This window comes from Notamacropus eugenii, chromosome 3 (assembly GCF_028372415.1).
Source record: "Notamacropus eugenii isolate mMacEug1 chromosome 3, mMacEug1.pri_v2, whole genome shotgun sequence".
Lineage (NCBI taxonomy): Eukaryota > Metazoa > Chordata > Mammalia > Diprotodontia > Macropodidae > Notamacropus > Notamacropus eugenii.
Genome location: NC_092874.1, coordinates 167,796,297 through 167,821,816, shown reverse-complemented (window position 1 = coordinate 167,821,816; position 25,520 = coordinate 167,796,297). Strand labels below are relative to the sequence as shown.

General features: G+C 38.2%; 1 protein-coding gene across 7 annotated transcripts in view; it reads right to left on the bottom strand.

Moving 5' to 3' along the window:
• FRMD4A (FERM domain containing 4A) overlaps nt 1–25,520 on the bottom strand; it is a 547,164-nt gene that overhangs the window by 235,649 nt on the left and 285,995 nt on the right. For all 7 annotated transcript variants that reach the window (XM_072653270.1, XM_072653269.1, XM_072653267.1 and 4 more), the window contains one exon: nt 21,228–21,293. In XM_072653270.1, the coding sequence (XP_072509371.1) occupies nt 21,228–21,293 (66 nt within the window). The remainder of the gene's footprint in view (nt 1–21,227; nt 21,294–25,520) is intronic.

The following is a 25,520-nucleotide window of genomic DNA, read 5'->3' as shown; positions in this document are numbered from 1 at the left end:
TTTTCTTTTTGAGAAAGCAAAATCTGTAAATTTGTTCAGACTTTTATTAGACGTTTAAAGCTAGAAGGGATCTTGGTGATTATCTATCTAGTCTGCCTCTATTATAGAGGAGAGACTAAGGCACATTCTCTTGTGCATTACTCTCACTCACTTTTTGGTTCTGGAACCAATATTAAGTCAATTCTGCCTCTGCTTCTGGAAAGGGTGTGTTGATCTATTCCCCTAGGGGTCCACTCAACATCCTGGTCATTTCAGGGCCAAAGTATCCCTCTCTGGTCACCACTATCATGTCCCTTTTCCCCCATAAGAAAGTGAGTTCCTTGAAGACAGGGCTTCTCCCAGGTCTTGACTATAACCAAGATTGAATTCAGGTCTTTTGCCTGTCAAGGCATTGGTGTCTCCATCCTATCGTACTGTCCCTCCTCAATAAACAAGCATTTTTTAAAAATTAAGCCCTAGGGTTACAAGAAATGGGAAGTAATCTCAGAGGTAAAGCATTACATTGGAAGGGGTGCTGGGAGGATCTGGAAAGGCATCTTGTAGAAGTTGGAATTTGAAGCAAGTCTTGAGGGAGAAGCCAGGAGGCAGAGTTAAGGAAGCAGAGAACATTACATTCCAGGTACAGGGAGTAGCCATTACAAAGGCAGAGAATTGGAAGGTGGACTCTAGGAAGAAGAAAAACAGAGTGCAAAACCAATCCTCCTACCTTTACAATTTTAATTTTAGAGTAATCAAAAGGATGCTGGAGTTTGAAAGACTAACATTAGAAGGAAAACTTCTGAAGAAGCTGACTGCATCCCTCAGGGGATAGAGATGATGTTAAATTGATGTGTCTGAATTTTCTGAAAAGGAATTAATAAATTTGGTCCAGAGAGCAGTCTCTAGCATTACAAAGAACATGAACAGACTAGGAAATAGGCCTCACTGGAAGGGAACAGGGGGGTAAGGCAGAGCTATATTACCATATGACATATTTCTAAGGTGCCTATTAAACGCAAGTGATTTAAATGAGTTCAAGAGACAGTTAAGTGCTATTGAAACACAAAAGGTATTTTTCCCTGCTGGCAACATGGCCCTCAATTTCACCTTTTAAATATCTCTGCTTAGTTTTCTCCCCCCCTCCCCAATTAATTTCAGAAAACAAATTATAATACGATCAGTTAATCTTAGCTTATAACCTATACATGGATGGAGGATATACATCATGATGTTTTTAGCCCAGGAGAAATGACCTTCAAAACAGACCCTGAATAATAGTGGATTCTGGCAAGCAAGACAACATGTTTTTTGGTTTTCTGTGTTTCAAAGTTGAAGGAAAGCTTTAACATTAGAAGACCTGAGTTTTTGAATCAGAGGGAGAGAGGAGATGAAAGGGGAAGAAGAGTTTTCTTGACTCTTTGGGCTTAGATATGAATTCATATTCTCTCATATTCCTCAGATGCATTTGCATTTTCCTTCTCTCTGTCTCTCTGTCTCTCTGTCTGTCTGTCTGTCTCTCCTTCCCTCCCTTTCCTGCTTTCCTTCCTTCCCTCCTTGTCCTCCTTCTCTCCATCTGCTTCACTGTTTTTATCTCTGTTTCTATCTCTATTTATAAAATCTCTTCTCTGTTTAATGCTCTTGTTAGACTGGGCATGTTCGTGGGGACTTCTGTGAAAAACCTAAGCTTTTAGAAAGGATATGCAAGGGATGCCCCTACATGGCACACTGGGCAAAATAATTCACGAATTCTAGTTTTGTTTCTTGTAGCGGTCTCTTCAGTGGGATTCCTGCTTAACTTACTCCTCTTCTTAAGCAGAGGAAAGGAGGAGTATTGCTTCCACACTAACCATAACTCCTATTTCTAGATCACTTTAAGGTTTACAAAATACTTCCCATGCAACATTCTTATGAGGTAGATTGTGTAAGCATAACTAACCTCATTTTCAAGATGAGGAAATTGAGGGTAAGTACTCAGGATCACATGGCCTCTAAGGGGTGAAGTCAGTATGTTTCAGGTCTGCTGATCCTAAATTTCAAGGCCACATTGGTTAGTCCCTTGGCTGCCACAACTCTTTTTGTTATAATAGTTGTGTATTCTATGTAACTATTTGTTATCTGGATTATAGCTCTCTACTTTAGATAAACTCCCAGAGAGCAGAAACTTGTTTGTTTCATTTACTACACAGTCTACTACACTGCAAAAACCAAATAAATCTCACTTGCACTAGGCTCTTAAAAATATTTATTAAATTTACTGAATAGAAAACAATGATAAGTATGGCTTTGGTGCTGGGACATGAGTCAAATGGTTTTGGTTTTTTCTTTGTTGTTATTTTTTTTTGGACTTTGCCTTCCTTATTTTCTAACACCTGTACAAATGACTATGGATATGAAATTTATGGAGAATCATTTTCAGAGTAATTCTCCTAATTTAACTAGTAATTTCACCATATGCATAACAAACTTACTAGGATAATTGTGAAGAAGTTTTTGGATGTGAAATGCTAAAATTAACTGGTGAAAACATAGTCAATGTGAGCTAAGTGACATGTACAATCATTTATATTTATGGCCTTTTGCTCTTTAAGAAGATAAAACATTAGAAGCTCAGAAACAAATATAAGGATAGGAAATAGGGATTTCTGTGGTACAGAGAACTCCCAGAAGAGGAAATTCTCACTACCAATGCACATCAGCACCTTTTCTGAAACTTAGAAGTCTTAGAGAACATGGAGATGTTCTAGTGACTTCTTCATGGTCAATAGGTCTCAGAGGTAAACCTAAGTCTTTGTGGCTTCATGGCTCATTCTATATCCATTAGGCCATGCCCTCCTGTGTTTGAATTATCTCATGATCAGTTCCACATCAGATTCACCTCTCATGGAGGCAGCTTGCTGGGACATTCTCATTCTCTCTCTCTCTCTCTCTCACTCTCTTTCTCCCACTCTCCTTCCCTCCCTCCCTGCTTTCCCTTTTCCTCTTTTCTTCCTTCTCTCCTGTCTGACAAGTGAAGGAAGGAATGTTGGCTTGGTGATAAGCACCATGGCCTCCACTGGGTAATGCTGGCACAAAGCAGATACATAAAGCAGGAGTGATGGTTACTGAAAGCCAGAAAACGCTGCCTGACTCAGGAAATCTCAAATAGGTGCTACCTTTAGATTTACAAAAACCTTGACATCCCTTGGTTGAGCAAAATATCACAAGGAAATTGGTGCCATCAACAGAAGTAAGCAACAGAAAGGTGCCCAACTTTCTCACGCCATTTTGTTCAAGCAGTGGAAATGAAGTTGGCCCATGAGTTGGCAGATTCTGTGAGGAGAGATTCTTAACATTTTTGTGTCCCGGGAGCTCCTTGGAATAATGTTTTTTAAATGCATAAAAGCACAGTATTACAAAGAAACTATTCTTTTGGAATAGTTATCTATTTTTTTTAAAAAAAGGTTATGGATCCTTGGTTAAGAATCTCTGAGCAATAGGAGGAAGAAAGAGTTTAGAAAATAAACTTAAAAAAAACCAGAAGTAGCCTTTCTTAAATCATTCTCCCTCCCTCATAACTTATAATTCACATGACTTAAAATGTGTTTCCTTGTAGCTTTCCTCTCATTATTGAGTTCTCTTGTTGTTTAGTACTTTCCTTGCTGTCACTGGCACTCTCATTTACTCAAGTTATTCACCCCTCACCTTCCATATTCAATGTTGTCAAATTTTGCCTCCCTCCTTCCAATCCATCCCCACTGTTACCACCCTTGAGCTGGCATAAGTACCATTGTAATATTCCCTCCCTATAGTGTCTCTATCCTTCATGTTGCTGCCAGACTTAGCTTCCATAACACCAATCTTATTGTTCAATCATCTTTTCAGAACTTTATAGTGGTTCCCTATTGCCCTCATTTGAGGCCCTCCACCATCTGCACTCCTGAACTCATAATTTAATGTTCTTTCTACTACAGAGGATGGCTGTAGGGAGAACGCTGTCATTCTTATACACTTACTGCTGTTCAATTCTTTTTCAGTTTTTTCTGACTCTTTGTGGCCCACCCCATTTAGGGTTTTCTTAGAAAAAACGGTAGAATGGTTTGCCATTTCCTTCTCCAGCTCATTTTACAGATGAGGAAACTGAGGCAAACTAGGTTTTAGTGACTTACCCAGTCTGAGGTCAGATTTGAATTCAGGAAGATGAGTCTCCCACACTCCAACCACTGTGCCACCTAGCTACCCCTGTACTCTGTTCTATTTTAAGAGCCAATACGACTAAGAAGTCTAAATATAGACTTAACTAAATTACCACCAAGAAAGAAATGATAAATAATAGATATTTATTTTAGGTAAGATGAGGATCAAAAATGGATTGACTTCTGATGTGAAAAACCTTCAATTGCTATTTATCTCTAAGGACAATTTTCATTATTCAATGAATTATGAAGCCAACTAAAGGCACTTTTATGTTTTATAAATGTCAATCAGAAATACCTAGAAACTTCTCCAATGAGTAAACTTCAAGTATGGCAAAATTTAGGCTTCCTAAGTTTTTCAGTGAAATAAAATTTGGTGGCCTAAAAAACATTTGTAATAGTAACCTCTATTAACAAAGGGGATAGGCTTCAGACAGTCTTTGTTCAAACAAATAAACTAGTTTACAGAGAAATGAATTAGATAAAATAGGATACTTTCTAGAACTTCAGAAAAAGAAGTTAGGGTATTAAAGTCAATTAAATATTAAATAAAACTGCTAGGCAGTCTGGGAAATTGGGCCCAAGGTAGAAGAATGCAAAAATAAGGTTAGGAGAATACTATAGAGATCCTGAATCATCCTGAGATTTGGAAAGTAGAAGGGAGGTCTTTGGTTTTGGAAAGAGCTTATGATAACTTGGTGCTCATCTAACCCCCAAAGGTTCAGATAAGTGTCTCTAGAAGTCTAGAGGGCATGGCCTAATTGGAACCCTGGATGTGGATGAGGCTCTGGGTTCAAATACTACCTCAGACAGTAGCTATGTGACTATGGGCAATTTACTGAACCTCTCTGTGACTCTTATTTCCTCATCTGTAAAATGAGGGGGTTGGGAGTCAAGGGTCTCTAACGTCCCTCCAGATCCTACATTTAACTTCCTATTACCCCCTAGTGTCTTTCAACTTTGAGAACCTATGGTTCTAAATTATCAAGATTATCTTTAGACCTGGCTTTACAAATTAGATTCAGGGGTCCTTCTAACTATACCCTAAATCTCTATGCCTACTTACTAATGATTCCCAATTCTTTTTATCCCATAATAGGAGATAAAATGCTTCAAAAGCTAATGACTAGTTGAGGTAACAGTCTTAGAAATTACTTCACAGGTCATTCCCCAATTGATAAATGGTCAAAGGATATGAACAGGCAATTTTCAGAGGAAGAAATTAAAGCTATCTATAATCATATGAAAAAATGCTCTAAATCACTATTGGTTAGAGAGATGCAAATCAAAACAACTCTGAGGTACCACATCACACCTATAAGATTGGCAAACATGACAGAACAAGAAAATGATAAATGCTGGAGAGGATGTGGGAAAGTTGGAACACTAATTCATTGTTGGTGGAGCTGCGAGCGCATCCAACCATTCTGGAGAGCAATTTGGAACTATGCCCAAAGGGCTACAAAAATGTGCATACCCTTTGACCCAGCAATATCGCTACTAGGACTATATCCCCAAGAGATCATAAAAATGGGAAAGGGTCCCACATGTACAAAAATATTTATAGCAGCACTCTATGTAGTTGCCAAAAACTGGAAGTCAAGGGGATGTCCATCAAGTGGGGAATGGCTGAATAAATTATGGTATATGAATGTAATGGAGTACTATTGTGCCATAAGAAATGATGAACAAGAAGACTTCAGAGAGGCCTGGAAAGACTTATATGACCTGATGCTGAGTGAAAGGAGCAGAACCAGGAGAACTTTATGCACAGCAACAACCGCAGTGTGTGAGAGTTTTTTCTGGTAGACTTAGATTTTTGTAATAACACAAGAACTTCTTACCAAAAAAAAAAAAAAAATCCCAATGGAGGATCTCAAGGCAAAATGCCTGCCACACTCAGAGAGAGAAATATGGAAGTCACTCACATATTGTAGCAGATCATGTTTGTGTATGTGTATGTGTTTGTGTATCATGTTCTGATTTGTTATACGATTTCTTTCATTTATCTTAGTCTGACTACATAGCATGACTATAGTGAAAATATACTCAATAGGAAAGTATATGTAGAATCTATACAGAATTGTATGCAGTCGTGGGGAGGGAGGGGGGGAGTGGGGGGTAGGTGGGGGGGATAAAATCACAATTGTATGGCAGTGACTGTTAAACATTACAAAATAAAAAAAAAAAGAAATTACTTCACAGGAAGTTAAATCTTTTCTTGGTTTGATAGCAGGGGGAAGGGACAGAAGGAAGGTACTAGGTATCTAGGGGGGAATTGCCCCATTGGGGAAAAGGACCAACTTCACAATTTCGCTTAGGGTTCACCTTGTTTCCCCTTAACAATGGTCAAAACAAAGGTAAGTGAGCAGATCTCTGTAAAACTAATAAGCTATGAAATTATGAGTTATTAGTGTCATTGCAGCTTTTCACATGTTTGAAACTTAATATTGTTTAATATAAGCTCTAAGTCCAAAGAATTCATTAAATGGGATAGCACTTGAAGGGCCAGGGTCACTGCTCTGACCAAAACTTGGCCCATAATAGAAAACAAATTATAGGAGAGGTTCTTATCTGGGTAATCTGGATCCTTAAATATTCCGTTAGAATGACACAGGCACTAATTTAGTGATATATTTATTATTATTACATGAAGCATTGCTATACAAGCAGAGCTTGGTATAGTGGAAAGAAGAAATAAATTTGGGCTAGAGAAACTGAGTTCAAGTCTTGACAACTTATTATCTGTTTAACCTTTAGTCATCCCCTTGATCTCTCTTGCCTCATCTTCTCCACTTGTAAAATGAAGAGGTTAGCCTAGATTAGAATTGTCAAACACACTGCTGGCTAAATGCAACCCACAACACTCCTGAGTGTGGCCCAAATCAAATAAAATGTAATTGAGAAATACCTAACAAAATAAATAAAAATACAATAAAACAGAGATAATATTGATATGTAGCTTTCTAAGTCAGTATGCACCCTGGAGGGATCCTCCTGTGTGGTAGAGTGGCTCTCCTAATATCCTAACATCACTGGTCTAGAGGATCTCTAAGGTCTCTTCCAGTTTCAAATCTTGTGAACTAAAAGATGAGACAAACTGGATACCTTTTTTTTTTTTTTCCAGAAAGTTAAGTGATTCTCAAATATAACGTTACCATTCTCAGTTTAATGTAGCCATATGTTTTTAAGTTCTATCAAACATTTCTGAGTGAAGTATCATTGTATGGGTCTATTGCTGTGAAATAAAAGGATTTCAAGTGAATTTTCAAAAACTCTTTTCTGAAGCAGGATTTTTTTTTTTTTTTTTTACTATTTCTTAACTGGCAATCAAGCATTTCCTGAGAAACTTAGCTCTCCAGGGAATCTTCAAAGATTGCTGGCATTCCAGAAACCCATGCTAGCCACATGTTCTCTCTCAGCTTTGCAGACCACTATGGGACTCATTTGAATGTCAAAAAAAAGTCTGTCCCATTGTGTTATAACATCTGGTTAGTACACTGAGACACTTTGTAAGGGATAAAGCCCCTAATGGGAAACAGTCAGGAACATATATTTGTGATAACTTGAGCTCAAGAGTCAGGGAAAATACTTACCTCCCCCCAACCCCCCCCAAAAAGTCACCAACATATGTAGAATGGATGCCACATGCCTTCACTTCTCACCTTCCCATGTAATATTAACAATACGGTCTGTTTGTATAGATTTTTGGTGCAGTGTAGTTTGCTACAGAGAGCTGATATTAGACTATTAGACTGAAATGTTTATAACGTATCCCTATTCCAGTCTTCCAAGTCATGTTTCTATTTCATCTCCAAGAAGGACGAGGGGCAGTTGTTGAGTTTTGATAGAGCTTGGAGGTTGCTTTCTTTATCTGGATGGTCATCTACATTCTATAGAGTCACCAAGTTACTTTTTCCTGCTCTTTTCCCCATCCTGATTTATGATACCATAACATCAGTCCCATTAGGTAGTTGGGATGTGTAGCTGTTTAATTCAAAGCAGTGGCTACTACTCCTGGAAATATCAGATGATATGTTTAGATCATAAGATTACTGAATCATAGATTTAGAGGTGAAAGGGGTCTAAGAGGTCATCTAAGTCACCTTTCTTTTTACAGGCAAAGAGATTAAGGTTTAGAGATGTTAACTTCACACTTACAGTAAGTGACAGAGCTGGGATTTGAATTCAGGTCATGTGCCACAGGGGGCTGTGCATATGCTACTGAACCTGGCTGAGTTCAAATCCAGCTTCAGAGACTTTTGATCTGTGTGACCCTGAGCAAGTCACTTAACCCTGTTGGCTTCAGTTTCCTTATTTGTAAAATGAAGCGGGGAAGGAAATAGAAAACCATTCCAGTATCTTTGCCAAGAAAACCCTAAATAGAGTCATGAAGAACTGGACATGACTGAATAATAACAACCACTTGTGACTCCTGGATATCGAACCACAATGCCTCCTAAAGCCTCAGGCTTTTGGAAGGTAAAACAGAATGAAATACTTCTGATAGACAAACCTTCCTCTGATCAACTGAATGCAAACTGAACTATGTGTACACCACTGACAATCATAAAATCTTAGGCAAGTATGCTTGACTTTAAGAAAACTAACAGACAAACTAGGAGGGGGTAACATTACCAAATAATTCTTTGCTTTACAAATGAATTTACTGAAGGAATCCTCTAAGTAGTGACCCTCTCCTCTCATTCTCCCCCAGTACATTTAGCTATGTGACTCTGAGTTAGCCACAATAAGCCTCAGTTTTCTCATCTGTCAAACGAGATAACAATGCTTAATTAATCTCTCTACCTTCCAGTCTCTTTTCTCTCCAGTCCATATTCCATGGCTGCCAAAGTGGTATTCCCTATAGCACATGTCTATGTCACTTCTCTGCTCCACTCCCTCACTATTGCCTCTAGTACCAAAGACAGTCTTCTCTGCTCTGCATTTCAAGTCCTTTCTTTTCTGACTCTAGCTTTGCAGACTTATTTAAGATGCTTTACTCCCCTTCATGAACCTTATGGTCCAGCCAATATGGCCTTCTTGTTTTCACTCAGTCAGTCAACAAGCACTTAGTAAGTGCATACTATGTGCCAAGCTCTGTACTACCCACTTGAAATACAAAGAAAGATAAAAATATTGTCCTTGAACTCAAAGTGTTTTTTTCCTGTGAGGGGAAATAATATAACTACATACATACAAGACACACACACATATACATATACATGTATACATACACATATGTATAACATATATATACAATATATGCATGTGTGCATATATGGGTATGTAAATATAATATATATGTTTGTATATACAGAGTAGATGGAAGGTCATCTCCCAGAGAAGGCACTAACAGAGGAGAGGGGTGGGACCAGAGAGGCCTCCTGCAAAAGGTAGGGTTTGAAACCCATCTTGAAGGAAACCAGGTATGGATGAGGCAGCTAAGAGGTGGAGAGGAGGGGCAGAGCATTTCAGGAATAGGAGACAGTCAATGCAGAGGGAGAGACTCAGAAGATGCAGCATCATGCACTAGGAACAATAGACCAAAGAGATGATGAATTGCATGAAGGGGAATAATATATAAGAAGAGCAGAAAGGCAGGATGGGACCAGATTGTAAGGGCTTTACATGCCAGAGGAATTTATATTTGATCCTGGAAGTAACAGGAAACCATTAGAGCTTACTGAGTAAAAAGGTGACATAGTCAGAGCTGCAATTTAGGAAAAGGACTTTGACAGTGATGACAAGAATGAATTGGAGTGAGAATTGAGGTAGAAATACCAATTAGAAGGCTACTGCCGTGGTCTGGGTAAGAGGAGATGAGAGCCTATGTTAGGATGTGGCTGTATGAATGGAGAGAAGACATACAGAAGAGGCATTATGAAGGTAGAAATGACAAAATCTGACAAAAGATATGATATGCAGGGTGAATGTGAGAATTAGTGATGGCACAGAGTTTGTCAGCATAAGTGATGGAGAATTTTAGCCTTGATAGTAATAAGAAATTGGAAAGATGGGAGGGTTTGAGGAGAAAAGATAATGAGTTCTATTTTGGATATGTTGAATTTGAGATGCCTATGGGACATCCAGTTTGAGATATCTAAAATGCAGTTGGTAATGCAAAAATAGAACTCAGGAGAGAGACTAGGGCTGGATTTACAGTCCTGGGAATTACCTGCGTAGAGATGATAACTGACCTCATGGAAGATGATAAAATTACCAACATTATCATAAACAGGAAGAAGAGAAGAGGGTACCTGACAGAGCTTTGGAGGGAGGGCATCCCTGGTTTTTGGTTATGATATGGATGAAGATGCAGCAAAGGAGATGAGAAGAAACAATTGGACAGGTTGGAAAACCTAGAAAGAATAGTGTTGTAAAAAACTAGAGAAGTGAGAGAATCTAGGAGGAGATGGTGATCATTAGTATCAAAAGCATTTAGAGAAGTCAAGAAAGATGAGAAGAAACAGAGAGGAGAGAGTTCACTAGAGTGAACAATTAAGGGATCACTGGTAACTTTGGAGAAGATATTTTTAAGTGAATGAATGAGAAGTCTGATTGTAGAGGGTTCAGTAGCAGGTGAGAAAAGAAACTAACTCACTTCTCTACCACATGAGTGCATGTTGTTTCCCCTGATAGGATATAAGATTTTTTGAGAGCAGAGGCTGTTTCTTTTTTGTCTTTGTAAACCCAAATCACAATGCCTGGCACATAATAAGCATTTAATAATTGAATGTCGACTGATGGATTACCCAGAGTTGAGAAGATCCAGTGACATAAGATCCTTTGTAAAGATTAACTATAAGCTATTATTATGTTGGCTTCAATTATGTCTATGTTATGTTCAGTTATTATTATACTTCAGTTTACAAAAATTTCATTCACATGCAGGTTTTTGGGAACTTGTATAAATTGGGGAAAATCTGTACTCATAGAGTTAGCGTAACATTAGAATAGCAAGCTGCCTATATTATTTATTATGTCCTGTAGCTGTTTGACATTTTGAGTCCAGAAGCCCCAGTACTGCTCTGCAGTAAGTGAAACAGTTTCACAGGGCATTTGCATATAGTAGGAGCTTAATAATTGTTAAATTGATTGGACTCCCATAGAGTACTCCTGAGCAACGCTCAAGCTTATCATTAGCAGTTTGTTCCAGCTTTAAACTCTAGTGATCATAGGACTGTATTATATCCAACCCCCCAAAACTTAGGCAAGTATGCTTGACTCTAAGAAAACTCACAGACAAACTAAGAGGGGGTAACATTACCAAACAATTCTTTGCTTTATAAATGGATTTACTGAGGGAATTCTTTAAGTAGTGACCCTCCCCTCTCATTCTCCCCCAGTACATTTAGCTATGGACTCTGAGATAACCACAATAAGTCTCAGTTTTCTCATCTGTAAAATAAGGGAAAAGTGAAGGAAAAGTGAACAGCTGAAGGGGCAATGGGGTTAGGTTTGGACAAGTTCAAAGGTCAAAAAGACAATCAACATGCCAGACAGGAATGAAAATCAGTGGAAGGATTCAGGTAGAGTGCACAGAAATGGTGAAGAGGAAAACAAAGCTAGCTCCCCTTCCTCCTCCCTTCTAGAGTAAGTGGTCTCAAGGGTGCTGAAGAACTTAAACACATTATAACATAGGTATTTGGTATTTGGAGTTTGTCCCTTGAGGAATCAGGTTAGCTGGTGCTCTAAGCCCAACTCCAACTGTTCATTCTGACAGGGACCTATATAACGTTAAATGTTGGCCACAAACACACTCAGTTACTGCCTCATACATTCCCCACCCATGACTCAAAAGTTGGTATGTGACCTCATCCCCTTTGTCCAAGCATAGTTAACCATTTAAATATATATTTCCTGTTTGGGGCATGGAAATTCCTCTTGTTGGGAAATCTTAAAGTTTCTCCCTCCTTTCCCACCACCGTACTGCATTGGCAGGGCCCTCTTTATTCTTCTTGTTCTCTTTGCCAGAGTTAGTACGCTAATTCCCTGTACTGTGACCTTATAGTTCAAACTCTCCCAACAGTCTCCATTCAATCAGGGAACACCACTTATCTATATAATCTTTAGGATTAAGCTGCCCTGTAAACAGGAAGTTTTCAGAGAGTTGGAATTCAAGGTCCTAATCCTCTTTTTTTTTTTTTTAAAGGCTTCCTAACTAACAGACATTTTAAGGAACCCGGGTTGAGAGTGAAATCAAAGTACAAATAGCTCAATGAAGTTAAGAAAATAGTAACAATAGGAGATGTTTATCTAGCACTTTAAGTTTTGCCAAGTGCCTTATATCAGTCACAAGAACTCTGTGAGCTGGATGATATTGTTATCCTGATTACACCAATGAAAAAAAGGGACAAAAAAAGAGAGGTTATATAACTTAGGGTACTACCGCTAGTATGTCTTAGAGGCACAATTTAAACCCCGCTTATCCTGACTCCAAATCCAACCCACTCATGCGCTGCGCCAAGTTGGCCTCTCCCAACAGGCCAACAGTGGAGTCAGTGGAGTCAGCAATACAGAGGTCTTTTAACAGATATCTGTATGTATCTTCCACGCACACATTAGATTATCTCTAATTTATCTTGCATGCTGCTTGTTTGTACATAGTTGTTGCATTTTTGTCTCCCCCATTAAACCCTGAGCTCCTCAGGGGTAGATACTGTCTTTTACCTTTCTTTGTATCCATAGGACTTAGCACAATGACTGGCACACAGTAGCTGCTTATTAAATGCTTAACCTATTCATTGAGAGTTGCAAATAATACCTAACCATACAGAGTCATAACTGAAAAGGCAGCTATGTAAGTGAGACCCTTATGTCAGAGACTCTGTAAGCTAAAGAATTCTGGCTAGTCAGGTATTTAGTTACAACTTAGGTACTTAATGTGTGTTTGTCCGTTGTTGCCAAAGCAGACCATTCATCAGAGAAATAATGACATAACTTGCACTTGACTTTGTTCTGAGTGAGGAAGGGCTGTGCAGGTACTTAATAAATGCTTATTGAATGACTAATGATGCTACATCTCTACATCACCTCCTTTTATGGATTGCTCAACTCCTTTTCACCCCATTAATTCATTTACAAGCAAGCTCCAGCTAGTAATGAAGTACAGAATACTCTTCTTTAAGGAGGTAAGGGAAAGGAGAAAACACAAGGGAAGTTTGCACCATACCTTTGATGGCATCACCATTTCTGATGCATTATACTTAGTGAGGTCTAGCATGACGTCAGTGATGAGTGAGAGGGCTATCGCTCCTAGTAAAAGGATGCGCATGAACTCTGGGCTTTCTTTTCAGCATTATATATTTCCCTTTTTCTAACTTCCTGATGAGGACAGTAGAGAAGCAAGAAAGGAACAGGTTTCTCTGGAGTTGAAAGTTAGAGAAAGGAATGAAGATACATAAATAAGCTATTGGCGTTAACATCACCATTCCCATTCCCTGGCCAGTTTTAATGTACCAGTAAATTATTAATGAATGGCATCCATAATCAGAGAAGATTAAAGTTAAAAAAAAAAGAAATGGGTCAGAGAAAGAGGGGAACACAATAATTTGAGAAAGGAGGGTGTGGGGTTTTGCTGTCATTTGGCATAGGAAGAGAAAACCAGAAAGATGGGAGAATTCTAGAGATTTGCCCTCACTTTCTCGAGAAGATGGTAGTTAAAGTGGTCACATTCCCAAGCTGAGGAGTGTCATGCAGAATGGCCAGAAGTTGGAGAAATAATTCTCTTGCTGGTTGAAGGGGTGCAATACATTAAGACAAGACCTGTAGGAAAGTAGTTTCTCCAGTTTCTCTCATATTCAGGTGCATGATTTTGGAATTAAATAGTTTTGAGTCTAATCAGTTGAGCACTCCTAAGTATCCCCTGCATTTTAACAAAACTTTCTTCTGTAATACTGTGATCACTGTGATCTTGCAAAAAGAGGGTTGGGTTGGTCTCAGTATAATCCAGGGGTATTAGAGGATGAGGACTGAGAAAAGGCCATTAGATATGGCAATTTAGAGATCACTGGTATCTTCAGAGAGAGAAACATGTATCAAGCACCTTTTCTATGTACCAGCATGTATCACCCCTTCCTCCCACCCTCCCTTCTTCATCTGTTGAAATTCTCGTTGTCCCTCAATGGCTTAGCTTAAATACCACTTCTTAGGATCAGGATCATAGATTTAGAACTTGGTAACAACTTAAGGGCATCTAGTTCAAGTCCTTCTGTTTTTTTTTTGGGGGGGGGGGTGTGTGTGAAAGAAAAACTCAAAATCAGTTTAAAAATTTATAAATATTTATTGATAGCTTTTGTTTTCAAATAACCTTCATTTTGAAATATATTCCTTTCTCTTTTCTTACCTAGTCATCTCTTGTAACAAAGGATAAGAAAAGAGGTAGATTAGGAGAAGTGGGGGGAAGTTTGTTAAAACCAATCAACACATCATCTGAATTTAACAGTAAATGGAATGTTCCACACCCACAGCCCCCCACCTTTGCAAAGAAGGGAGAGAGGAGCATTTTCTCATCTTGTCTTTGGAGCCGAGCTTGGCCAACCTCCTAATTTTGATGGGTGAGACCCAGAGAGATAAAGTGACTTGTCCAAGGTCACCCAGATAGTAAGTAGCAGACCCAGGATGAGAAACTACGTTCCCTGACCCCGAAGTCAACACTCTGGTCACTACACCTTACTAAGATTTTAGAGTTGGAAAGCACCTTGGACTATCAAGTCCAACATACTTATTTTTTCTTTTTAGAAAAAGAAACTAGGGATCAGAGAGTTAAAGTGATATTTCCCCAGATTTCACAGCTACTATCTAGACAATATTTGAACTTGGGTTTTCCTGACTCCAAATTCTGTACTCAATCCACTGTACCATCCAGCTAAGTTAAATGAATTACATTAGGTCTCACACACCAGCAAAGTCAAGTATTTTTTTTTTACTTTTATATCTAGTGTTTGAATTACCAAGTTACCTTTCTCTCCTCTGAGACAGCTTCATCTTTGCATTCTTCTTCTAGAACATATGAAATGCCGTCTCGCAGTGTAGTTCAATAGAACATAATTCCTTCAAAAGAATCTAAGTGCCTTGACAGCAAACATTATCTAGCTCTTGAATTTGTGTCTCCAGAAACCAGTTCCTGCCACATAATTGGTGCTAATCCATTTTTAGATATTATTGCTACATGTGTATGTTTTTCATCCATGCTAATATATGTAAAAATTATTAGTTGAATATTGGTCAAAAATCCATTTGAAATGATGAACTGTCTCCTCTAGAAAAGTATAACTTGGAAGCTAGCACTGTCAATCTTGATAGAGGGAGTTCTGTTCAGGCATTCAACAAACATACATTAAAGTAACTGTTATTTTTAAGACACATGCACCGTCATCACAGAGTGGTTTCTTATGTGTCTGGGTTTTAAAAGATACAGAAAATTTTGGATCAGTGGCTATTTTATTCATCTTCATATCCCCTTTAGAATCTAAGATGTTATTCAGTCATTTTCAGTTGTGCCTGACTCTTTATCACCCCATTTGGGGTTTTCTTTGCAAAGATATTAGAGTGACTTGCCCCGGGTCACACAACTAGTTAGTGTCTGAAACCAGATTTGAACTCAAGATGAGTTTTCCTAACTCCAGGCCCAGCATTTTATCCACTGCATTACCTAACTGCCCTAACTTAGGATGATGCCTTGCTCAATAAATTCCATTATAATTTTTAAAAACAAGTTAATTCTCTGTTTCTCTTAAGTATATACTATGTCTTTGTTTCCATTCTAGTATTTCTCTCTAAAACAGGGAAATTGCTTATCATAGCAATAATTCATGATCCTGTTTCAATACTCTTGGAAAACTTAGTGTCCATACTCCTCTGCATTGTAAGAAAAGTTTGTTTCTTCTATTGCTGTGAAAAGAGAGATTTATAAATGGCTTATGGGTCAGCACTCACTGAGGGATTGAGTGTTAGAGGGAAGAGAAAAAGTAGTGGTATTGTCTTTAGTCCAATACTGGGACAACTTGGAGAAGAGGTATTTTGTTTTATAGGGACCTTTCCTAAGCCATTGAGGGAGTGGACTTCATTAGGACATTTGAATTTTAGTTCTATAAACTTCTTGCATAAAAGGGATTAGGAGTTCTAAAAGCAAAGAGTGCCAACAATTAGTAGGACTTAGTCTTCTAGATATAATGAACAAACAACCAGTGCAACAAGTAGCAGATGTGAAAATGGGAAGGAGTAAGGCAAACATAGTTTTCTTGAACCTGAATGGGCGTGAAAGGTCATTTTTCATGTTAGGAAGACACTACTAGGGTATAGGCAGCTAGGTATTGCAGTGGATTGAGTGCCAGGCTTGCACTCAGGAGGACCTGAGTTCAAATGTGGCCTCAGACATTAGCAGTGCAATTCTGGGCAAGTCCCTCAACCCTGTTGCCTCAGTTTCCTCATCTGTAAAATGAACAGGCGAAGGAAATGGCAAACCACTCCAGTACCTTTGCCAAGAAAACTCCATATGGGGAATTTGACAGGACTCAAGTGACTCAACAAAAACACCAGGATATACCAAGGCAGTATAAGTATAATGAAGGAGCCACACCCAAAGCATCTCAGACTCAGGAAAATCTCTCCTTCATTAAAAAGCCCTCAATCCAAGGGGATGCCAGATTCTCCCTTCATTAACTCATTCTTTTACAACACTTGACCACTCCTACCCTCAGGAAATTCTTTCATTTATACTTAAAAAGTTCAGTTGCAGCTTACATCTGTTTCCTCTTTCTTTGTCCTTAAAACATATACATGCCAGGCAGAAAAAGAGAGTAACATGCATTGCTTTGCAGTTTACCAAGAATTTTTCTGAAAACCCTGTGAGTTAGGTAGTTTAAGTCTTTATTATTACCACTTTGCGGATGAGGACACTGAGGCAGAGAAAAGTTAAGAGATGTGCCCACCTTCACACAGAAAAGGGCAGGTCTAGGACTGAAATCCAGCCTTTCTTGAAGCCAAGTTAGTGTTCTTTTCATTACACCAAGCTTCCTTTCAAACGTAAATAAAAATGCAGAGGCAATAGTGTCATTAAATGGTATTTTTACACAACTACTAACAGTTTACAGAAGCAAGTACCTCTTATGCTCAATATTATTTTTTCATGGTTTAGCTCTAAATCTGGCTATACATGTGTGTACTAGTGTAGGATAGAGTGGTTAAAGGGCCAGCCCCTGGAGTCATAAAGAGATGAGTTCAAATAATGGTTATGCCAAATGCTAGTTGTGATTTTTCAATGCCTTGGTCTTGCCAGTCTACACTAGAAGGAGTCCCCTATCATTATGATATCACAAACTTGATTTCCCTTCCTAAACAAATATGGGTACGTTTCTCTCTCTTTCTCTCTCTCTCTCTCATCCTAACTTCTGTATGTTACTGCATGTGTGGTCCAATGAAATGAAAGGAAACACACAGCTAGCGTGGTCTTGTCCACTAGCTCAGCAGAGCAACAAACAGCAGAGGAAGCCAGAACAATGTCTCAGGAAAAGATTTCCATAAGACATCCTTAATTAGGAATTTGAATTTCTGGGTTAGAGTTCTGATTGATCAAATAATAGTGGAGACTGAAAGGAATGGCTATTAAAGATTAGCGAATTCTCAGGTCCAACGTGCCTCCTTTTTCAGCCAGGTGTACAGGTCAAGTCTCAGGAGTCAGAGACAGCCAGTCAATGACAGGTCTGTGACTCTGAGGGGCATAAACTTACATAATTTTAAGTCCTAATATTCACACTTTTAGAGATTTGCTGAAGTATTATCAGAATTCAGAAACATGAATTCAATCTCTAAGTGTCTTAAAGACATTTTGTGATAGAATTATACACATTTTATAGTTATCCCCTTCCATACCATGCCTTTCTCCTTTGTAGTTTTGCTCCATTGTGAGTCAGCCTAAGTAATTAAATAGGAATTTGGGAGGAGTTTGGCAGAAGCCTCAGACAACAAGTGAAGGCCACCAAATGATACAGAAAAAGTTTAGAAACTCAGAAATGGATAAAATACATAGAAAGTATTATATAATATCAACATATTTAATCTTTTCACATTGTAAACACCCCATAAAAGAGAAAGAAAAAATTTAGACTTCTTCTCTGGTATGAAGGGAGGACCAAAATTTTTATACATATTTCCTAGATGGCAAGGGCACAGTGTCCCCAACCCTCATGATGTGGAAGGGATAACTGTATGCTGTGATCCAGGGAAGGAAATGAGCTCCTCAAAGACACACAGTGGGCAGAAACACACCATGCACAGTGAGACCATCTGAATAGTTGTCTATCAATCTGCATTGTCTTGAATAGCTCCAACTCTTACCAATGAAATACAGAACTGGCTTATGGGCCCTACCTTCTCTGTCTACAAGGCTGTATTGTATTTCTGTCATTGGATAAGCCTTTTAAGCTTTCAAACTGTTTATTGTCTTAAAAACCAGAACATCCTTGGACCCAAAGAAGGTCTCAGTCTTTTCATGTAGATATTTGATATAAAGCTGAGCATTCACCATTAGCCTTCCCTTCTCTCTTTCCACCTTTGTTAAATTAAACTTGTGAAGAGCTCCTACTTTGCTCCAGGATCAATGGTTTGAAAATGCAATGCCCTATTTTAAGCTGTGTTATAAACATTTATGGATATGATTCAAATTCAAATGAATCTGAACCATATGGATCAGATTTCTTTTTCATATCCTCACGAATAAAAAAAAAATAGAAAAGAGGGCACAAGGTCAAAATGTGTATGTTATTTAAAAATCAGATGGATGAAAAATCATCTATGCTACAAACTATAGCACGTGTATTAAACATAACAGGTACTTAAAATATATCTGTAGAATAAAGATATCATCCTTCATAATAGTGTGATATAATAGATTAAAGTCTCATGACTTGAGTCAGAGAACCTAGGTTCAAATACTACCTCTAACTCTTATTACCTATGTGACCACGGAGACATCACATAAACTTTCTGGGCCTCAGTTGCCTTGTCTGTAATACGAAGGTGTAGAACCAGATGGTCTCAGAGGTTCGTTCCATAGATCTATGATCCTGTGAAATATTTCTGAGTTTGATTGTACTTCTGTGGAGTAGAGACACAGACATCTCATATCTTTAATAGCTTTTTACTAATCAGTAACTAATAGCTGTGGCCTTGTTGCTGTAGGTTTCGTATACCTAGTTTGAAATGTGATGCAAAGAAAGATATCATGCCTTCCACTTAGTAGTCCTTTCTTTTAAAATAATCCCCTCCATCCCATGCCAACCAATTAGGTACTATGGCAATAGATCTATCTCTTGGGAATGTGATACTAAAACAGATTTATATGGAAGCTAGTATAGAGACAGTATGCAGCTAACACAGGTAAACAGACCATTTTCTCATTTTATTTATGATTTAACATTTCCACAAAAACACAAACTGAAATAAGTTTTTTCTATCGTGCAATTCAATTTCAGAATTCCTCATATATCTTCACCCTTCTCAGAATAAGGCAAATATTTATCCTGACCACATAAGGCAGGCTGGAAATCAGATGTAATCCTGGTGCCATGTGAGCCTTTATTTCTTGTTAGAGCACTACTTCTTTCCAAAGCTACTAGCATTGATAAGAGAACATTCAGTTTAAAAAAATTCCAAGTACACATACATGTTCACACCTCAGCTATGATTCTTAACCATTCAAAGGAGACTTTGCACAGCACTGCCTCCCTTAAATCCAATTCACATGCAAGTCAGGATATCACCTGTGATATGGGTCTTCTTCAAAAACCAAGTAGGAACTGCGACACAACAAAAACAATCAACTCTGATTCTTAACCCTTCAGATGCCTCACTGGTAGCTGGAAATCTTGCATTCATTGAGCCACATGTTTATTTGACTTTTTCTTTTTTGCTCAACATTTTGCTCAACATCAGACTTCCTCTAAAATTCAAGACATGATTTAGTCCTTGACTAAGGTCAAAAATATAAACTATCAACTCTTAAGGTTAATTGTTTGAATACTGACAGGTTTGAATAATGGATATGCGACTGGGGAAAGGGGAGAGGAGAGTGGATGATAATGACTGTTTTTCTGTCTACATCTCCCACCCTAAGAAGCAGCCCAGAGCTTCTTCCAAAGTCAGTGAATGGTAAAAGACATAATTTTAACCCACTGATACACAGTAGTCACTGCACTACTGAAATATGATGGATGATGAAAAGCACATAGTAACAACACAAGAATCTTAGCTGGGAAGTTGGCAATAGAGTATCCGATACTCATTGGCATACAATTCTAATCCGGAGGAAAAAATAGAGTTGAGCTAGGAAATACTAACTCTTGAAAGTTTTAAAATTATATACTCAGGTCTGAAGATCTAACTATTTTTTTTAGTGTTCTAAAGAAATGAATGGATTTTCCAAAGTAGTCTGAACTAGAGACCAGGGACTTGGGATGAAGGTGGTGGGGGTGGGGTGGGGGTGAGGACAGAATAGCTCTAATTTCATTTCTGACTTATCTGACATGGATTTGTTCTCTTTTATGCAATATTCATTTTCTGGATCTGAATTCTCCCAGATGTAAAATATAGAGAGAATGTTGAGTCTTTTTAGAGGGATGAATAGGAAAATACTCTTAAATAGAGAAAACAAAAGGAGCAGCTAATTGTCTTTATAAAATATGTGAAGACAAGTGGAGAATGCCGACAGCTGTTTTCCATCTACACTGAACATGAAAGAACAAATTGGCTTAACTTGAAGCAGGAGGCATTTAGGCTAGGTATGAGGAAAATCTTCCAAGTAGTAGGAGTAGTTATCATAAAAAGATTTGCTAATGGTTGTTGTGGATTTTTATTTAACATCAGTCCAAATACACATCTGTGTACAATAGTTTAAGTGAGGTCAGAATGGAAGCAGGGGAGAAGAATTCCTTAAGAATTTCACTAATATGATCTGGCTATGTATTCTAGAGAGAATGCATTTGAAAAACAAGATTTTCCCTCTTATTTGGAAATAGGTTGAAAACTAAATTTCATTAAAAAGAAAACCCTTAAAAACAAACCAAAATAATTTACCTGTACTAGTAGTTCCAGCTTTCTGTCATCAAGGAGATGGACTTGACACCGGCGCCCCTCCGTCATCTAAGAGAAAAGGAAAGTAGAATCATGAGCTTTTCAAAAGCTTCAGAAGCTTTCAGATAATCACCCTTACTCGACCAACATTCATTAAGCCCTTACTGTGAGCAAGGTACTGTACTAGGCACCAGAGACACAAGTTTAAAAAAATGAAACAATCTTTGCTGTTAAGGTACTTTCATTCTTCTAGATACATAGAAACTTGTACACTAGAAAGTAAGTAAATACAATTTAATTCAAGCAGAGAGACAGAATTAACAATTGCCCTAAAGGGCAGCAAGGTGGTGTAGTGGGTAGAGTGCCAGATCTAGAGTCAGGAAGACCTGAGTTCAAATCTGACCTCAGACACTTACTAGCTGTGTGACCCTAGGCAAGTCACTTAATGCTGTTGGTCTCAGTTTCCTCATCTGTAAAATGATCTAGAGAAGGAAATGGCAGACCACTCCAGTCTTTGCTAAGATGAGATCCCTCAAATGAAGTCATGATGACTGATGACTGAAAAGACTGAGGGACAAAAATAGCATTAATACCCAGTACCAATGAGATTTGGACAGCAAATCAGGTGTGTACACACACACACACACACACACACACACACACACACACACACACGATTGTAGGCACCTGGAAGGGGGTGAGTGTGTGTGTGTGTGTGTGTGTGTGTGTGTGTGTGTGTGTACCAAGGATGACCTCTGTGATGCTACTTTAGTAGTCATTGCTACTTTGATCTCCTGCCCTCCCTGGACAAGAAGAGTTTAACCACTAGGCCATCCGACAAATGCATCACCCTAAAAATATCTTTTGTTTCATGCGATGGAAATAAAAGTACCCTTTCAGTCTTCACTCTACCCTTACTTAGTACCACTGGCAGATCTCTGGAGATAATGAAATGTAGCTGTGTGCTTTGCCTTCACTACCTCAGAAAAAAAACCAGTGAGACAACTTCACAGTCAACCTGACTTTCATCCTTTTGTGTCTTTTCAATCTACAAGTGTCTGCACCTTAGGGCCATTTATTTCCTCCATTAGCATGCATCATTTCTCCCCTCCCTGATTACCAGATGCTTCTGCTCAGACTTCACAGAATATTCCACCACGGAGAGACTCTGCAAGATGCATTAACCTGGCTGGGTTAACTCCTTCCTACCTAGCCATTCAGCATCTACTTTCTGCTAATCAGGGAAGGGAATAAATGCCAATGCATAAACTTCCTGTTCTGCATTAATAACCTTCCATCTGTAAGGAAACTTCATTCAACTTATGTGGACTCCCAGTGAGGAATGCCTCTAATTCTTCCTCCAGATAGATGGCAGAATATGAGAGGTAGCTGGGTATGGCAAAGAGCCTTCTGGACTGCCAAAGAGGCCTGGGTTCAAATTCTGCCTCAGACACTTCTAATGTGTGTGACCCTGGGAATGTCACTTAAATTCTCTGAGACTCAGTTTTCTTAGCAATAAAATAGAGATAATAGCACCTACTTCACATATATGTTATTGATTGAACGGCATCATTTATATAAATAATTTCATGAACCTTAAAGAGCTACAAAAGTGCCAAGTATTATTAGGGCTGGAAGGGACCGTAGAGATTATATGTCTTCACTCCACACACATATTTGACAGATAAAGAAACTGAGGCCTAGAGATAGAAATTAAATGCTCAAAGTCACACAGGCAATAATTAGCAGAACTGTTCTTGAAATCCAGGTCCTCTGACTCTATCTCTCTTGGTACCACACCAGAGAAGTCTGGTGGTAGCCTTCCCAGGGTTCCCTTGTCTTGCTATAGGATCTGATACAAAACAAAGGCTGTCTTACTTAAATGAGTTCCTGTGTTCCTGAATAAGTGATTCAATAGTTACCTACATAAAGAAAGGGTATACCAAGAAAAAATTTAGCCATACTTCAATATTTTAAAGGATTTGTGTGTACACTGATAAAATCCTAACGTTCACGAATAAAGATCACAATGGTCCCATACCTAATCAACTAATTTGCTGTGCCAACCAATCAACTAATCCATCAATAAGCATTTATTAATCACCTACTATGTGCCAGGCACTGTGCTAGATCAACACACAGTCTTTGTGAGTTTGCTGTGACCAAAATAAATAAAAATATTGATAATAATGGCAATGATTGTCATCATGATCATCTTCATCGCCATCATCATCAACCTCATCCTCATCCTCACCCCCCACCATCAATGTCACCAGGTTTCCAAATTTCTAGAGAATATCTTTTCCAAACTCAGGACTCACCAAGGCATGTGTACCACTTAAAGCAGTCTTTAAGACTCCAGCTTTTACATTGCATGGCATTTTGAGGCAAAGGGCATTATCTGGGGTTAGACAATCATGAGAACAGAAATGAAAAGAATAAAATAGACTAATAATATAGCAAACCAGTCATGTTACACAACCTAAACTTGTCTCCAAATAGGATGACAACCTATTCTATTCTGATCTGGCTATATAAAGCATTTGTTCCTAGAAAACTCTGTTTCCTCTGACAGATGTGACGGGCAGGAGGATAGGTCTCTAAACTAGAAGCTAAACTGTATTGCAGATCATGGGCATTCAAAAAATATTTGTTGATATGATTCTAAGAGAGTTGTTCAGCCTAATTTCCGTCCTTTCTCCATGGAAACTCAAGGGGAGGGTTGTGCGTTCTTAAATAAGAATGAAAACCTATCCATACCTTACAATCAAAAAATAAATTCCTAGCTTTGCAATTCTACCATAGCTGGATATAGCAATAATGGGGGCACTTGAGTACACCCTCTGAATTTGAATAATTCAACACATGCTAGAAAGAGCCTCATATTATTAGAGTGTAAGTTCCCAAAGCAAAATAGAGTTACACGCAACTAGCAACAGTAATATGTTATTTTGATAACCCATTTCATAGTATCAAGAACATTCCAGAAAAGAAAAATTTACAAGAGAAACACTGCACACACATCTCTCTTCAGAAGCTGGAGTCTAAAGTTCAACTCATTGCAAAAGGATTAAGTGTGTATAGATTTAATGCAGTATCTTATTCACACACGCTTAACTTTTTCAAAGCAGAGGAAAATTGGTGTCTGAAGGACTTAATAGTGCCACATAAATATTTCATAATAGTAATAAAAGTGATGTCTTTCTCTCAAGTATTAGCCAGTATTTAATACTGTGTGACTGATAAAAATCTGTAAGAATTCTACTATTGAATCCAAAGGGTAGAATTTAGAAAATTTAACCCAAGCTCTTCTTCTAATCTATGCTAGGGGAGAAATACTCCAAACAAATAACTTTTTATGCACTCTCACCTTAACTACCAGCAAGCAGTTTAAGCAGGTCACTTCCCAGGCTTCAAGATGTTAAAGTTAGTCCATCATCTCCTTTATGAAGCCTAGCCATGAACTTGTAGGTATAGGAAAGACTTCCCCATGTATTAATGCATGGAGAGAAACAGATCTAAAGCAGAGTCTGAGCTTTGAACTTGCGAACGTTTTTCTGGATTAAGGTCTTTTTGACAACACCTTTGTGGTTTTCAACTCAAAAGGTAGACTTTGTTGTTCCCTACTGGACAGAATGAGATGCTCCTTCCACATCAATCAATTTAGAAAAGAGACCTGACTATCCTGGGGTGTATACAAATAATAAATGACCATCTGCTGGCTTTGTCTTGGTTGCTAGGCATACTGAAATTTCTTTTGAATACCAACAATTGTAAAATAATACTAGTTTCCTTTTCATTTTCAGCTACTCAGGCACAATCAAAGCTCTGACATCGCCCTCAAAGGAAATCCTTTGGAAAACAAGTCTTCTTATACACGTCAGCTGGTTACCATTTCAAGCATAAATTGTCTTGCTACAGAATAATTCTATAACAAGCAGTGGCATGCCAAGCCCACTATTGTTCTGTAAGACATATAGGAAAAGTTATTTTGAAAATTATGTTTCTACCCTTCTGTGTTATCTACTTTGCTATTAAGATATAAGTCAGATAGATCTATAGGTGGCCATAGAAAAGTGGCCTGGAGTGATTTTTTCTTTTATCTTTAATAAATTTACTTTAAATAGTTCAAATACTTTTTACTGAAAAAAAGGACTTCTCTCTACGGTCTACTACCAAAAATAATAAAAATGAGAAATTATAATACTTTTATGGGGAGCAGTATTATAACTCAAAAAAGACTGTGGGTTTCCTAGCTAACTGTGTTTACTGCTTTTCTGGACAAGATGACAGAAT